The sequence below is a fragment of the Neofelis nebulosa genome, chromosome 5 (assembly GCF_028018385.1).
Source record: "Neofelis nebulosa isolate mNeoNeb1 chromosome 5, mNeoNeb1.pri, whole genome shotgun sequence".
NCBI lineage: Eukaryota > Metazoa > Chordata > Mammalia > Carnivora > Felidae > Neofelis > Neofelis nebulosa.
Window position 1 is genome coordinate 80,142,288 of NC_080786.1, and position 17,029 is coordinate 80,159,316.

The 17,029-nt window shown below is 40.1% G+C and overlaps 1 protein-coding gene across 10 annotated transcripts in view; it reads left to right on the forward strand.

Annotated features, from left to right (window-relative positions):
• Positions 1 to 16,271, forward strand: part of LPP (LIM domain containing preferred translocation partner in lipoma) — a 682,444-nt gene extending 666,173 nt beyond the window's left edge. For all 10 annotated transcript variants that reach the window (XM_058732400.1, XM_058732405.1, XM_058732402.1 and 7 more), the window contains 3 exons: positions 3,564 to 3,742; positions 10,060 to 10,180; positions 13,289 to 16,271. In XM_058732400.1, the coding sequence (XP_058588383.1) occupies positions 3,564 to 3,742; positions 10,060 to 10,180; positions 13,289 to 13,417 (429 nt within the window). In that variant the 3' untranslated portion in view covers positions 13,418 to 16,271. The remainder of the gene's footprint in view (positions 1 to 3,563; positions 3,743 to 10,059; positions 10,181 to 13,288) is intronic.
• The last annotated feature ends 758 nt before the right edge of the window (positions 16,272 to 17,029 follow it).

A 17,029-nucleotide genomic window follows, 5' to 3' on the forward strand; every position in this document is an offset into this window, starting at 1 on the left:
CACCATAAAAAAAAAAAAACTACTAAAACTGTTAAGTTAATTTAGTAAGGTCACAGGATACAAAATCAATGTGCAGAAATCCATTGCATCTCTATACACTGATAATGGAGGCACAGAAAAGAAATTAGGAAAACAATCCCATTTACAATTGCACCAAAAATAACAAAACTCCTCATAATAAACTTAACCAAGGAATAAAGAAACGTATACTCTGAAAACTATACAACATTGATGAAGGAAATTGGAGATGACACAAACAAATGAAAACATATTCTATGCTCATAGATTGAAAGAACAAACATTGTTAAAATGTTGATACTACCCAAAGCAATCTACAGATTTAATGCAATCTCTGTCAAAATACAAACAGCATTTTTCGCTAAACTAGAACAAAAATGTCCTAAAATTTATATGGAACCACAGAAGACTCCATATAGCCAAAACAATCTTGAAAAAGAAAAACAAACCTGAAGGTGTCACAATTCCAGATTTCAGGTTATACTACAAAGCTGTAGTACCAAATCAATGGTTATACTACAAAGGTTCCTTGTACTTTATACTACAGGTTATACTACAAAGCTGTAGTACCAAATCAATGTAGTTCCATAAATCAATGGAACAGGACAGAAAGCACAGAAATAAATCCACGATTACATGGTCAATTAATCTTTGATAAAAGAGGCAAGCATATACAATGGGAAAAAGTCTCTTCAAACAAATGGTATCTGGACAACTGAACAGCTACATGCAAAAGAATGAAACTGGACCACTTTCTTATACCATACACAAAAATAAACTCAAGATAGATTAAAGACCCAAATGTGAAATCTGAAACCATACAAATTCTAGAAGAGAGCCCAGTCAGTATTTTCTCTGACATCATCTGTAGCAACATTTTTCTAGATATGTCTCTTGAGGAAGGGAAATAAAAGCAAAAATAAACTATTGGGACTACCTCTTCTTCACATGAAAAGAAACAATCAACAAAACTAAAGGACAAACTACTGAATGAGAGAATATATTAGTAAATAGCCTATCCAATAAAGGGTTAGTATCCAAAAATATATAAAGAACCTATACAATTCAACATGAACACACACAATAGTAATAATAATCTAATTAAAAATGGGCAAAAGACATGAACAGACTTCTTTCCAAAGAAGACATACAGATGCCAACAGATACATGAAAAGATGCTTAACATCACTTATCATTAGGGAAATACAAATCAAAACTACAATGAGATATCACCTCACAACTGTCAGAATGGCTAAAATTGAAAACACAAGAAACAAGTGTAGGCAATGATGTGGAGAAAAAGGGACCCATGTGCATTATTGGTGGGAATGTAAGCTAGTGCAGTCACTATGGAAGACAGTAGGGAGGTTCCTCAAAAAGTTAAAAATAGAACTACCTTAGTATCCAATAAGCACACCACTGAGTATTTCCTCAAAAAATGTAAACACACTAATTTGAAAGGATGCCTGCATCCATATGTTTATTGTGATGTTATTTATGATAGCCAAATTATGGAAACATAATTGTTTCCATCAACAGATGAATGGATGAGGGATACATATGTAATATTATTCAGCCATAAAAGAAGAATGAAATCTTGCTATTTGTAACAGCGTGGATAGAAGTAGAGAGTATAATGTTAAGCAAAATAAGCCAGTCATAGAAAGACATATCATCTGATCTCACTCATATGTGTAATTTAAGAAACAAAACAAATGAACAAAAGGAAAAAAGAGAGAGAGAGACAAACCAAGAAACAGACTCTTAACTACAGAGAACAAACCGATGGTTACCAGAGAGGAGGTGAATGGGGGGATAGATGAAACAGGTGCTGGGGATTAAAAGTACATTTATTGTGATGAGTACAGGCTGATGTATAGAATTATTGAATCACTATATTGCACACTTGAAACTAATATAACGCTGTATGTTAACTGCACCGGAATTTAATAGCTTTTTTTAAAAAGACATAGTTGCTTCCCTTAAAGAGATTAGTCTAATAGAAGAAATAGACAAATGTGCAAATAATTTTAATACAGTGAACACTGTAAGTGCTCAGGAAGGGTAGACAAAGAAGCAATTGATTCCAACTGAAGGCATCAAGGTAGGCTTTACTGGAGAGTTGCCTTCTGACCTGTACCTTGAAAGTTCAAGATAATAAACTGTAGTTCATTCTAGGCATTAGCCAATGCACAGAATTATGGAAGTTTCTCATAAATTTGAAATAGCATGAGCAATCTGAGACATTAGGGGAATCTGACCCTAGAAAGGGAGGTTGAATGTCAGGTAAGGAATTAGTTCTTATCACATTGTGGGGCTATAGAAGTTTTTGCTAGAAGCAAAGTTAGTTGGTCACATCTGTGTGTTGGAAAGGAAACTGGAAGTCACTTAGGGAACAGGGAAGTGTTAGAGAAGGAGAGATGCAAACAAGAAAGCCAATCAGAGACTGTTGCTGTGGTTGAGACATCAGCACACTAGTTATCTACCTATAGGCATTTCTTGTGTGAGAGCTATTTAAAGGTTCTCCTGGTAAGAGGGAAATTACTCCTTACTTTCCACATCCCTTCCAGTTCTGCATCTTTCTAATAAGATCCCCATCCCAGGTTTATTCTAGATTGTAAACTCTGAATCAGTCCAGACATTCTCACTTGGAATATAGCATATAACAAGGTTGTTTAGTAGACAGCATGGGATTCTAGGGAAGGATGGAAAGTTAATAGCCAATTTTATCAATCTTTCCAAGTCCTGATCAATATATGGTATCCCTTTTGGTGAGGGTTTCGTTTTTCAAAGCTCAGCATATTTTGTAAGACAGATAAGTTGACTTTCTTTTCTGTCCAGGGTGCACAACACTAAACTTGGAGGTGGTGTTCGAATCAGAGCTTTAAATAATCAAAAGCCTCATGGATTATGCTGAGCCCTGATTGGGTTTCACAACTGGCATGCTCTGTGAGTCTCCATCATCAGGCAGACCCTCCTAAAATCTTAATGTCCTTTGTGACCCTCCCAGATTTTTGAAGACTCATCAAGTTTTAGAATAGTGAGGTGTTCTTCCAGTGGAGAACCTTGGTTATGCAGTTCAGGGGGTCAAACAACTACAGCTGTGAGCAAAATCCAGCCCACTTTTGTAAGTAAAGTTTTATTGGAACACAGTCCTGCGCATTTACAACTGCCTTCACACTGTGACAGCAGAACTGAATTGCTGCGACAAAACCAGAAATATTTACCGTACGTGCCTTTACAGAAATGTTTGCCATCAACCCTGCAATAGTGGTAGAAAAGGGACGGAAGTCAGAAGACATGTGTTCTAAATGCTTGGTTGGCCACCTACTACCTGGGTGAATTTAGAAAAGACCCCTGATGTACCTTACGTGTTTCTTTGTCTCTGTAATAAAGGTATGCACTCTGCTTTCTCCCAAGTACTGTGATAGGCACATGAGCCAATTGTGTCTGTAACAAACACTGCTTGTCTTGCCATAAGGTATTAAATACGTGGAGCTCCTCAAGTCCCAGTTTAACATTGGTATTTATCTCTCCTTCCCCAGAACACCCTGGAACAGTGCAGTGTGTGCTCCAAGCCCATCATGGAGCGGATCCTGCGAGCCACCGGAAAGGCCTATCATCCTCACTGCTTTACCTGTGTCATGTGCCACCGCAGCCTTGATGGGATCCCATTCACCGTGGACGCTGGTGGCCTCATTCACTGCATTGAGGACTTCCACAAGTAGGCAGTCTACTCTGTCCCCTCGAGCCTGCCAGTCCCCTCAAGAGTCTGTCCTTACTGCCTGGTGTCTGGGCCACACATTCTTCTCTCACAGAGCTGTAGGATCTCAGGATTTGATGGGATCTTAAAAGTGGAGTTTGTTAATCCCCTCTTCTAATCCAGGAACGGGTATCCATTAATCCATCTGGTCCTTCACCCCAGTTTCTGCTCAAAGGCTTGCCTGGGGCTCATCCGTCACATCTTTGTGTGGCTCTGATTGTGAGAAAGTTGACTCAGCTGCAGAGTACGTATGTTGGAAATAGGCAGGATACCAGGGTAGCCCTCCCTGGCCTCAACACGAACAAGATGTGTGACAGTGGACAAACCACTCAATTTCTCCGAGCTTTTCAGTCTGGTCATTAGAACAGAGCCTGTCTTAAAGCTCCCCAGGTGTAATAGTCCACAGTTCTCTCTGGCGCTGACCTCTATGTCTTGCCAGTCTCAAATAGGTCGTTACAGGGAGGCGGATGTGCACACAGAGCAATCAAGTCTGTCTTCCTAGTATAGGCCTCGCACGTATTTGGGTCCGTGTCATACCATTAGCTGTCACATCTTCCCGTAACCTGTTTCCCTACCCAGGCCTTCTCCCCCTCAGGATGCTTTCCGATAAAATTAATGCGTGCAGTCTTGTGCAGTCTTATGAAGAGGATTAGAAAGTAGAGTCTCGTTGGTGGGAATGCAAATTGGTGCAGCCGCTCTGGAAAGCAGTGTGGAGGTTCCTCAGAAAATTAAAAATAGACCTACCCTATGACCCAGCAATAGCACTGCTAGGAATTTATCCAAGGGATACAGGAGTACTGATGCATAGGGGCACTTGTACCCCAATGTTTATAGCAGCACTCTCAACAATAGCCAAATTATGGAAAGAGCCTAAATGTCCATCAACTGATGAATGGATAAAGAAATTGTGGTTTATATACACAATGGAATACTACGTGGCAATGAGAAAGAATGAAATATGGCCTTTTGTAGCAACGTGGATGGAACTGGAGAGTGTGATGCTAAGTGAAATAAGCCATACAGAGAAAGACAGATACCATATGGTTTCACTCTTATGTGGATCCTGAGAAACGTAACAGAAACCCATGGGGGAGGGGAAGGGAAAAAAAAAAAAAAAGAGGTTAGAGTGGGAGAGAGCCAAAGCATAAGAGACTGTTAAAAACTGAGAACAAACTGAGGGTTGATGGGGGGTGGGAGGGAGGGCAGGGTGGGTGATGGGTATTGAGGAGGGCACCTTTTGGGATGAGCACTGGGTGTTGTATGGAAACCAATTTGACAGTAAATTTCATATATTAAAAAATAAATAAATTAATTAAAAAAAAAAAAAAAAAAAAAGAAAGTAGAGTCTCAAGGTCAAGGGAACTTACTCATGGGCCTGGAAAAATATGTCCTTCAGTTCTGTCATTCATAGGGCCCCCTTTCCTCTGTTATAGCTGTGGTGTTCATGAAAATTGTATGTTTTTTGTTTTGCCTTCTTTTTATTTGGCCCCTTTGTTAGTTGGCTGATTTGTTGATGACATTCATTACAAATATATAGTAACCATATGAAAGCTATAGCAGTGATTTGTAAATGGGAGGCATGGAGGCTTTCTGGCTTACTTATGGGGCAGTCTGAGTCTTTGAGGACAGTCCAAAGCTCTCACGGAGATAAAGCTCATGTGGCTCACCAGTTTGGGTCTCCATTCTATGGCCTCCAGATGTGCGGTCTTGTGGGTTATTTTTCACCGCTCTGTTGACTGTCAACAACCAGGAGGAGCTTGCCACAAGCAGTTTGGGGCCTTGAGACTCCTATTTTAAAAAAATGAATTTCCTTAGCACTTTCCAAGTAGCAAAGAAAGGGAAAACCTCACCAAAAGACGTGAGGCTGAATGAATTATAAAACCCCAGAGGCAGGAATTCTCAACCTGAATTAGACAAGTAAGGGCTCACTTTGAAAGGGCAGTCACAGCATAAATTGTACTTCACGTTATTGATATTTTTAGCTTGTAATTACACATGAAAAAAACTGCATCTATTTAAGGGAAGTGAAAAGATACCAACGGGGAGTGTGTTTCTGTCACTGTGTGCCTCCTTTCTTAGACTTCCCTGAATCCAAGACTGATAGATGTAATCAGAGCACACATGTTTCTGTTGCTGGAAAAGACGGATCTATTACACCCCCCAATTAAAACAGGAAATCAATTCTGACAAATGGAAGTTTATATCTATGCCATTTATCTTTCATTTCTAAGAGTGAGGAGCATAATTAGAGACTTGGGACTGGTGACATAAGTGTGTGGGTCTGAACACTCCAGACAAGCAGACTTGAGCAGCTAAAAGGCAAAAACCATCTCCAGTCCCCATCTCTCCCCCTCCACCACTAATTCCATGGCATGTTAAAACACAAATTATTTTTTTTAAATAATGTTGTCTGCATGATTGGCAGGTATGTAGGGGGGAAAGCTTGATCTTTTCATGATTTCCCAAAGAAAAATAAGAGAGAAATTTTACAGAACCCTGTTTCTGAGCCTTGAAAGTACTAGAACACAAAGCAGCTAAAAGCCTCACCCAGAGTGGGCATTGCAAGGCAAACGAGAGGGTACAGAGCGGGAAACAGCCTTCTTTTGCAGACAGTTTTGGGGGGCCTTGGGCTTGGTCTTTTAGGAAGGAAAGCTTTTAGAAAATCTCTTTCAATTCAGTCGAGCCACATCTGCAGAGAGCCCTCTGGGTGCTCCGTGCTAAAGGAGAGAGATACAAGGAGAGAAGCTGCCTGAGTAGAAAATGCACAGACACACCAAGAAAAACCCCTGTCAGCAAGGAGCTTGCCAGAAGGAGGGGAGGGAATAAGTGCAGAGTATGTGTGATATCAGGCAGAAGGGGCCAGACACGATGAGACAGGCACAGGCGAAGGCTTGAACTGGCAGAGTCCGAGATTACTTGGCCCCGGGATCTGGGTAGGCTTCTGGAAGCAGAATCTGAAAAGTATTTTAAGTGAGAAACAGAAATTCCTGACAGCAGGAACCACTCAGGAAATAAAGAAGGGGTGAAGTGGGGAAGGGCATCTCTACATTCAAGGAAGATTTGCTTGGCTGTAACTCGAGCAGCCTGAGAGTGGAAGTGAGATACGGAAGGCCCATGAGAAGAGATTGATCTCGCCTTCTTAGCATCCTGTCTTCTAAACTGGTGCTGCCCAAATGTTAATGTGCTTACAAGTCACCTAGGGATCTTGTTAAACTGCAAATTATAATTCAGTAGGTCTGAGGTGGGACCTCCCAATTCCAAATTTCTGACAGTCTCCCCGATCGTCTTGGACAGCACTTTGAGTAACAAGCTTCCCAAACACTATTTGTAAGGCCTTGTCAATGGGCCATCCCCTGCATAACCGCCTCCAGTCAATGCTGGCCCAAGTCCTCTATCCTATTGGGTAGCAACTCTTCCTATTTCAGATGACTGTTCAAACCAGTTCCCTGGCAAACTGACTGTGTCCACCCTCACCTTCAACACACACACACACACACACACACACACACACACTTTCCCATTTCACCTAAATGGCCTTCATTCAAGGTCCAACTCAATTACCACCTCCTCTGAGAAGACTTCCCTGACCTCAACCCTCCCCTATACCCCTGTTTGAATTTATATCTTCCTCTCTGTGTTCTGCAGAGTTTTGTAAGTCAGCTATAGCTAGTACATACACAGCCTGATTAGTAATAAAGAACACACACACACACACACACACACACACAAAATTTTACACTTACCACCTTAAATCATTTTTGCAATATGGCAGGATATGTATATCGCACTTAATAGAACAAATGCAGAAATAGAACTCCCTCACCAGTCTGGCTCTAGGAGTCCTAGTTTATTTCTGTATTCCCAGTGCCAGGACAGTGAGCTCTGAAAAGCAGGTTTATTTAACTGACCTTTCATTGTGTTGAGGCTTTATTTCACTATCTGTGCTTTCTTATCAGAGACATTACACTCATCCATTTATTTGTTTAATCAGCATCCATTTGTTGATTGCCAGAAATGTGCCAGGACACAAGATGATTAAGACTGTCCTTCTCTGAGCCTTGGCTTCTTTGGCTATGAAGCAGAAATGATAAAAATTATTTCTTCATAATTTGTTGTCAGTAAAAACACGAGGTCAAGTGCGCAGAGCGCTTAACAAGCCTTGGCACTTAATAAGCACACAATATATGGTAGCTATTTGAGCCATCAAAAGTGTTTTTTATCAAATTTACTTTTATTATTATTATTATTATTATTATTATTATTATCTGCTGAGTGAGCTGAGCTTTGAAACAGACCACGTGGGATTTAGAACAGTCTTTAAAATGCCGGCCAAGGAACACTGTGGGGACTGTGAAACCACTTCCTGTCTTCCCTTTGTTTTTTCCCATCATGGAAATGAGGCCAATTGGTAGGAAGGAATCCTTACTCAGCGAGAACACAATTTATGCCTTTCCAAAGAGGAAGGACTTTAAGATTGAACATAAAGGTCCAAGTCACATCTTTTTATAGAGCAAAATGGCAGACACTTCATTTTATGAGTGGTAGCCTGAAATTCTACTGTCTGCCCTGGTCACAGAAGTTGTTTCTGGAGATTCAGAGACTGAGCAGAACTTGCCAGCTGGAAGCTCACAGTAGAGCGATCCCCAAAGATGTGCAAATAATCACTACTAAAATAGGCAAATTCAGGGAAAGATATTTTATCTTAGAGAAGTAATTCTACTTGAGGAAATAGGGGCAGGCGCGCAGTTCAATGATAGAAAAGATAGACTTCTGACCCCACAGAATTTACAGTCCCGATGGGCTTGGGGAAAGGAAATTCTACAGCGGATTCCAGAAGCCTGCTTATTTCACTACTGATGACCCAGATGCAAAAATAATCAGGTAGTCCAAAGCAGTCTTTTTTTCCTTTTCCTTTTTCTTTTTTTTTTTACCACTGAGTGTAAACTTCTTGCATAAAATGCCAATTATAACAACTCTGATTACTGCTGCAGTTGTACCCTGATCCTTTTAATTTTTCTTTCAGAGCAATCAATTGATCTGCTGCTTAATTCATATTTATTTAGATTGCAGCCATACAGATGCCTTTTGGCTGCTGCCAAGAAAATTAATATGTACATATAGAGTATAATGTATGTAAAAATGCTTTGACAACCATAAAGTGCTCTGCAAAGTATTAGATTACTATCATTATTTCTTTTTAAGTCTCACTACAAATAGATAAATTTTAACATCATTAATCTTAAAACCATTACCATGAAAAAACTGAATTGCGCAGTCTGTTTGTCCTTTTTTTTTTTTTTTTTTTACCTCTACCAGCTTTTATCCGTGGCCATTTCAGATCATGTCTTATTTCACACCTTCCCAAATGCTACCCCTAATTTCCAGGAGACAGGGATGAATGCACAGCCTATATTTGCAGCCTCTTAATCTGCTCTGAGAAAAAAATTTTAGGGCCATCGGTCACATTCAGGAATGTTAAGAGATTCGGAAATGTTAAAATTCCTAACAGTTAACCTCAAAAACACACATATATGTGTCTCTATATGTATAAGTGTTCATACCTTTTGGAAGTGCTAAAACCCTCTGAAGAATAAAGAACTTGACAGCTTTTTAACTTTTTCCTTTTCAAACAAGAGTTTAACACAATCGAAATGTCAGAAGTACACGCTTGGTCATAGCAAGTTTGGTGTATTTAAGGTCGCTAACTTCTGCTGTTTTGAAAAGATATGTGGTCGAGGTTTCTTGTGTTAATTCCTAGAACTTAGTATCAAAGAAAGAGGCTCTAATAAGTGGGAATGACACAGCTACCAACCTCAGAATATTTGTGGAGGGCCTGGGGAGTACATATAAGGTCTAGAAGTGAAAGTCAAACAAGATGAGGTCAAGGAAAAGAAAACATAGTAAGGGCCACCAGGACCCTGCCCTAACCCAGGATTTGTGTTTGCAGTCTATGCACAAGTGAATTCTATGCCACATACCATGTGACCAATAGCTCCTAGATGCTCTTCATCCATAAGGATTGTATACACTCACTCCCCAGCCTCACAAAATCTCACTTTATGATCTAAAGGACCTCAAAAGTCACTGAGTCTAAATCCCTTATTTTACAGCCGAGGGAACAGACCCAGAAAAGGATTGTGATTTGCTCAAGGTCATGCAAGATGACAGAGCAGATGTCCTGACTCTTGACCTACCCCTCATCTTTCCACTTGTGGGTCTCACCTGTTTGTCAGTGTCTATGCTCAATGTCTAACCAGAACTGTTGTCTCCATTTTCAGGAAATTTGCCCCCCGATGTTCTGTGTGCAAAGAGCCTATCATGCCGGCCCCGGGCCAGGAGGAGACTGTCCGGATTGTGGCTCTGGATCGCGATTTCCATGTTCATTGCTACCGGTGTGAGGTCTGTGGTCAGCACCCCCACACCCTGTCAGTGCATGGCAGGTGCTGCAAGGCCCAAGGGAAATAGGTTTTCACAAATACAGCAGTTATTCAATCTGGGGAAAACCCCTGGTACCTGTGTTCATAGGACTTGGGTTTTAGATCTTACGCTTTCATTTAATCCTGGTGACGCTGGATAAGTCACTTTACCTCTCACTCTCAATTTTCCCACCTGTAAAAAGGGCTCAAATTCTTATTCACCTCCCCAAATATGGCTGTGCCACTAAAATACAAAACTGTATGTTAAAGAATCATAAACCACAAAGTGCTAAATTAGTAGGAAATGGTATGCTTGTTACTATTATTGTCATCGTTATAACGAGTTTTTTTTTTTTTTTTTAACGTTTATTTTATTATTGAGAGACAGAGAGACAGAGTATGAGCTGGGCAGAGAGAGGAGGAGACAAAGAATCTGAAGGAGGCTGCAGGCTCTGAGCTGTTAGCACAGAGCCTGACATGGGGCTCAAACTCACAAACCATGAGCTAGCTCATGACCTAAGCTGAAGTCGGACGCTAAACCGACTGAACCACCCAGGCGCCCCTATAATGAGTTTTTAACTGTGACTCTGATACTCCTATGGGACGGAGATCCATTCTCAGCCATTGAGAAAGATAAGATCTCACTCCTCTCCAAGGGGTTGGAACTTGATGCTCAAAGTCATGGAGACTGGCTGAATTAGCAGGCACTGACTATGCACATAAGACAGGAGGTCAGGCGGCTGCTAAGAGCTCCAGGGGAAGTATGCACAGGTGCTGTGGGAATACGTACAAGAGGCCTGTAATCCAGGTTGGAGGGCAGGAGTTAGCAGCTCTCTCTTCTCTCTGTGGGGAGAGTATGAACTGCCTATTGCCACACCCTCCCGTCATTGGTTCATCTAGTCCCACTAGGTGACCTTCCAAAGACTAAGGGGCTGGTGGGGTCAGGAGGGCTGGGGGGCTGTCTCTGGCTCTCTGGGACTACATTTATTCCACACTCACTGCTTTAGCTGTAGCTAACCACCTGATTTATGTGGGGTTCTTTGTTTTGCCCTAGAGCCCAAGTTCCATATAGCTCTCTTCCCTTGACATAAGAAAAGATAATAATAATTAAGAAAAAGATAATAAACTACCAGCTTTTACACAAGATTTTATGACTACAGAGGAACAGCAACCTCCAGCCTTAAAACTGACCTGAATCATAAGTGTGAAAGAGCTTATAGATGCCTTAGAAGTCATTTCACAGATGGAGAAACTGAGGCTCAAAGAAGGAAAGCTCTTCAACATTGCTCACACACTTGCTATACATACAAATAGGCTTTGACCTCTGATGGTTTTGTTTTTTGTGCCAAGAGCTGCATGAAATGTGTGCCTTTTCTCCTTCCAGATTAAATGACAGCGGTACAAATTAAGTTTGCTTTGAAATCCTATAAACTTTTTTATTTATTTATTTTTTCTTTATTTATTTGTTTAATATAATATATTGTCAAGTTAGCTAACATACAGTGTATACAGTGTGCTCTTGATTTCGGGAGTAGATTCCCGTGATTCATCGCTTACATACAACACCCATGCCAACAAGTGGCCTCCTCAATGCTGATCACCCATTTTCCCCCTCCCCCCCTTCCCCCCATCAACTCTCAGTTTGTTCTCTGTATTTAAGAGTCTCTTACCGGTTTGCCTCCCTCTCTGTTTGAAACAATGTTTTCCCCTTCCCTTCCCCCATGGTCTTCTGGTAATTTTCTCAAATTCCACACATGAGTGAAAACATATGATATCTGTCTTTCTCTGACTGACTTATTTCACTTAGCGTAATACCCTCCAGTTCCTATGAATTTTTAAAACAGTACTATAAAATGAGAGGAACAGTAAATAAGGAGAGGGCAAACCACAGTTCTAGCCCTGTCACAGATGCTTCATGACACTGGACCAATCACTTCCCTCTCTGCTCTCACTTCCCCATCTATAAAAACGAGGAGGTTGGACTGGATGCCCCATATGGCCCCTTTTGGTTCTAAGAACCATGAATGGTCCCAACACTGTGGTTGACTTCAGGCTCTTCAGGGTTTTCAGGTGATCATAGATGTCTGCTCATTAAATGCTTACAGCCATGTCACTTATGACACGTCCTTTCTTTTCTGAGATGCAAAGAGTTCATTTAATTCCACTATTCAGTTTCCAGAATGCCTCTAGAACTGCGGAATATCCGCTTGCTCATTTTGGCAAAGCCAGCCCTCTGGGGAGCCTGCCTCCTGCTGCCATTGCTGCTGCTGCTGCTGTTGTGTTGTGGGCGATACTCCTTCTAAACTTAAATTTTACTGGCATTCAAATGTAGACATGAGCCCCTGTGACCTCCTTGCTGTCATAGTGGACAGCAAAAGCTGAGCATGCGGCACTTCTAGCCTTTTAGAAGAGTTTCTACTGAAGTTAGCAAGGGCACCCACCACCGGATGAAGTATTGTATTTTTCTTTTTAGAGAAACTTCCATTTTCTCCAAAGGTAAGGGCCAATATTTGACTCTTGTATAACGCTTTCCCAAATGGAGCTGCAGACGTGCTGAGGACAGTAGTACTGTTGCTGGCCCGTCTGCTTGGAAGGAGGCACTCTACAGCTTGGCTTCTGCCCACCAGCTGCCAAGGAGTTCTGTCCTTGCACCTGTGTATTCCTTTTGAGAGATCCTTAGACTAATGCTAAAAGGTCAAGATGACTCAGTGGTTGGGGATCTACCCTTGTTTTATTTTCTCTTGTCCTTGTCGTTGCTGTTTTTGTTGCTTGGGAGAGGAGAACAAAACTACTACTTGGGCACCCAGACCCTGGTATTCTTCTCTTCTGGGACTCGCATTTCCTATTAGGTAATCTGAGAAAGGGGGGTCATTTTACTGTTTGTCTTTATGTCCCCAATCTCTTGTTCAGTTTCATTCAAGACATTATGTTGTATCCCGGGGAAGACTTGGAGGGGGCCTGCGGTGTATGAAGAGGAAAGGCAGGAAACGGCCACATTATGGAGGGAGGCCTTGAATGGAAAGCTAAGGAATTTAGCCTTCACGTACACAGTTCCCATTTTCACTTACATCCTTTCCATCTATCTTTCCAGGATTGTGGTGGTCTCCTGTCTGAAGGAGATAACCAAGGCTGCTACCCTCTGGATGGACACATCCTCTGCAAGACCTGCAACTCCGCCCGCATTAGGGTGCTGACGGCCAAGGCCAGCACTGACCTTTAAGTTCAGTTAGTTGGTGGCGCTGAGAAGAATGAAACACAAGAAACAAGATAAGAAAAGACATGGGAAAAATACAGGAAAGGCAATCAAACCGTGGGATGGTCTCTGTTCTTCGTCTAATATTAACCTTTCTTTAGAAACACATAGATTATGAGATTTTTTTTTTTTAAGTTCTCACCAAATACACATTTCACATTTAATCATGTAGGACCTTGATGGGCCTTTGTTCCCAAGGACTTCCACATTTTTGCACGGATTATACTCCATCCCATTCACTTCTGCATTCCTGTAACTTTTAATCCCTATGTTTGTCTCACTTTTCATCTGGTTGAATGGCTTTTTTTAGTGTGGTATTTGCTGTCACACAGTTTTTTCCTGGGTGAGTCTGCCAACTCACAGGTGCTTTTAGGCTTGAAGGTCTCATCCTATCACTTCCACATTGCCTGTGATCATAAAGGACAGCCATTCTTTCTGTGTGTATTGGAAAAGTACATCTTTCTGTTGCTCTAAACCGGTCATGTCCCTTGGGGGGGTGGGGGTAAAAGTGTGCAATGTGTATGTTAGGCAACAAAGAATTTAAGCTGTAAATGACATAGTTTAAAACAAGCGCCTATTGAATTTGCAACCAAATTTGATTGGAAATTCAAAGTCTATAGTGATTTTGGTGCTCAGGGCTCATTTGAAAACAGTTATTGGTGAGATCCAAACTTCAGTTTTTTTCTGAGGGAATTACGGGTGGGATACGCTGGGGAAAAAAAAATTGGGGGGGTATGTTTGAAAAGCCTATTATTAATTATCTCACAATATTATCTTAAGAGTTTCCTTTTCCATGCTACCTAGACATAATAATACAGACAAATTTTGTTTTCTATAGAACATAACACTTCCAAAACCATCCCACTTTTCATCTGAGAAATATTGCTGTGTTGTTTGTTTGTTTGTTTGTTTATAATATCCAAACACAACTACCAAAGTTGAGTTTTTCCAGGAGGAATATTGCTTATAAAGAACTGTTCATATTCTTCCTTTTTTTCCCCCAGGCCCAGGTCCTTTTTGCCTGACAACTGCAAATCAGAGCACACGTAATAAAATCGTGTAGTTTGTTTAGTTTACTTTTAAAAAGACAGGAAAGCTTGAAAAGATTGTGAAACCACAGTTTCATTACTCTTGTAATCCTGCTATAAATCCAATTACATATTGCAGGAGACATTTTCATATCATCGATGTGACATTTACACCACACTTTCAGACAATCGCTGAAAAAAAATTGCCTTTCTGAGCTAAAAATATGCAAAGTCTCTGCCTGGAATCTTTATTCAAACTCTTACTGGGCATTGAAATGCTTGCTTGCCAACTGCAGAACCATTCTTCCGGGTTCTAACTCGTTTCTTTTAAAGAGAGATGCCCATCTTAATAATGGCAGGTTGCCATTTGTAAACTAGTCAAGTATTTTGGATTGAGATTTCCTAAACGTTTCTTCAAATCTTCCACAAGTATATACTTTTAAATTATGAAGTATTTTAAGTATACACAAAAGAATAAATAATAATATAATGAATCCCTGTATACGTGACACCAGCTTAAGAAATCAAATATAACAGATACAGATCCATTCCCTTGTGCACCCGTCCCTGATTCCACAAATAGCTTTCTCCTGATTATAAAGTGATAAAGTCAATTTTCTAGTCTGACTTTTATTTTAATTTTTAACCCTCAGAACATAAAAATTATTTGTGCATGTTTTAAATTATAACCCATGCCTCAGGAATTCCAATTACATTTATTTTACTTCAGTAGAAATAATTGTAAAGCTGGTTTGATTTTCTTGTTTTCAATAAGAAATTCTGAAGCCTTTGGTCCTTAGCTTCATCTGAGTTAATTTGCGGCTCATTTGCCTTGCTCACCCAATAGTTTTGTGTTAGAACTGCCGACGTTACGGCTTTCCAAGGTTTTCCCAGAAAACTTTGTCCTTTCCTTACTTTGCTACTCTTGTCATTGGTCTTTTATATGTTTCTTAATGTGAAATACAACGGGATTCATTTTGGGCAGCATGTGAATTTTAGGATACAATAGTGACTGTATCTCTGAATTTCTGTCTTCCAAGTTCAAGATCAGACCATGCTGATGATCTCAAAGAGCACTGACTGTTGGGCAGTTGGAGAGAGAATACAATCTGCTTGAATTGTTCCAGCAATTTGTTGTCTATGAAATACTTGGGGGAAATTGTGTTTAGGCCAAAAGCCCAATTTATTGAGAGATGGATGTTATCTCTTGAAGTGCAGTCATATTATTATAAATTTTGCCAAAAGAGGAAAATTTATGAAATATTTATGCTATAAAGATGCAATAACATTCTACTTGTTTGCTACATTTAAGTCCTTATGTAACTAAATGTTTACAAGCCAAAACATTTTAAAAAGAGAGAGAGTTATAAGAAAATGCTGTCACAGACCCATCACTGTGGCATTGCCAGAATACTGCTTGCTTTCAATCTTTATAGTACATTTTTATCACATAACCTCAGAGTATCTTTACCAAAGAGTTTTAAAGTAAATCTCTTTTTAATATAGACCTATTATACTTTTATAATAATGAATGTGCACACATACATATGCAGAAATATTTAGATTTAGATTTCTTTTCTTTCACAAGGTATATTAAGGAAAGGATCCTACATATTTTATTCCGGGATTTCTTAATTATATGATTTCTATTGCTTTCTTGTCTTTTCTATTAATCATTTGGTTTAAACAATGCCAAATCACTCTTTACTGTTCTAGTTACATGAAATTTTGCCTATAACAGAGATAGAAAGATCATACTACCTTCACAATTATAATTCTTTTGTCTTTTGATATATCGTCTTGATTGTTATTTAAATTCATAAATAATAGAAAAATTAGAGTTTCTAAGAGAAAGTTTGTTAAAATATACTGGCTTTAAACAATGGTCAAAAACACAAATACTTGGTAATTCCGTATAATGAGAGACATGGAAGGGGGGAGGGAAACCCACTATGTCACGGGCTCTGCACACCATTTCAAAATCAGGTATCTTCACTGTCTGGATCCCTAGCTCATACGGACTCCATGTGGAGTCTCATTTGCAAGCAAAATTGCATTTAAAACTCAAAACAAAGTCATGTGTCCCAACATGAGGCATTAAGGCTTTGAGATGCTGGACATCTCTGCAGCTCAAAGATGCAAGTTCTTTTTCCTGTCATTGGCAATGGCTTTTGTAGGGGCACCTTCTCTGATCAAAATTACTTTATTGGCTGTCTGTTGGCTAATGCAGCAGAGTTATCAACACTGTCATTGTTTCCTCACCACGAAAGATTCTGCAGAGATGTTTATGGTGATGTTTAAAGTGTATAAAACTCTTTGTTTAGCCAACTATTTTTATTTGGGTTCAGAGGAAGAAAGAGAGCACTTTTACAATGGGGCTATCCTAGAGGGTTTATAGACTAAAGACAGGGCTCTGAAAACACAACCTAGAACAGTTTTCCTAGTTAGTAAAAAATCCTATTAATGTGAACCAGCCAGGAATAACAGTGTTATTTCTATTTGATATGGTTTGGGCTTCTCTTGTCAAATCTGTGTCGGCTGCCCCCTGATC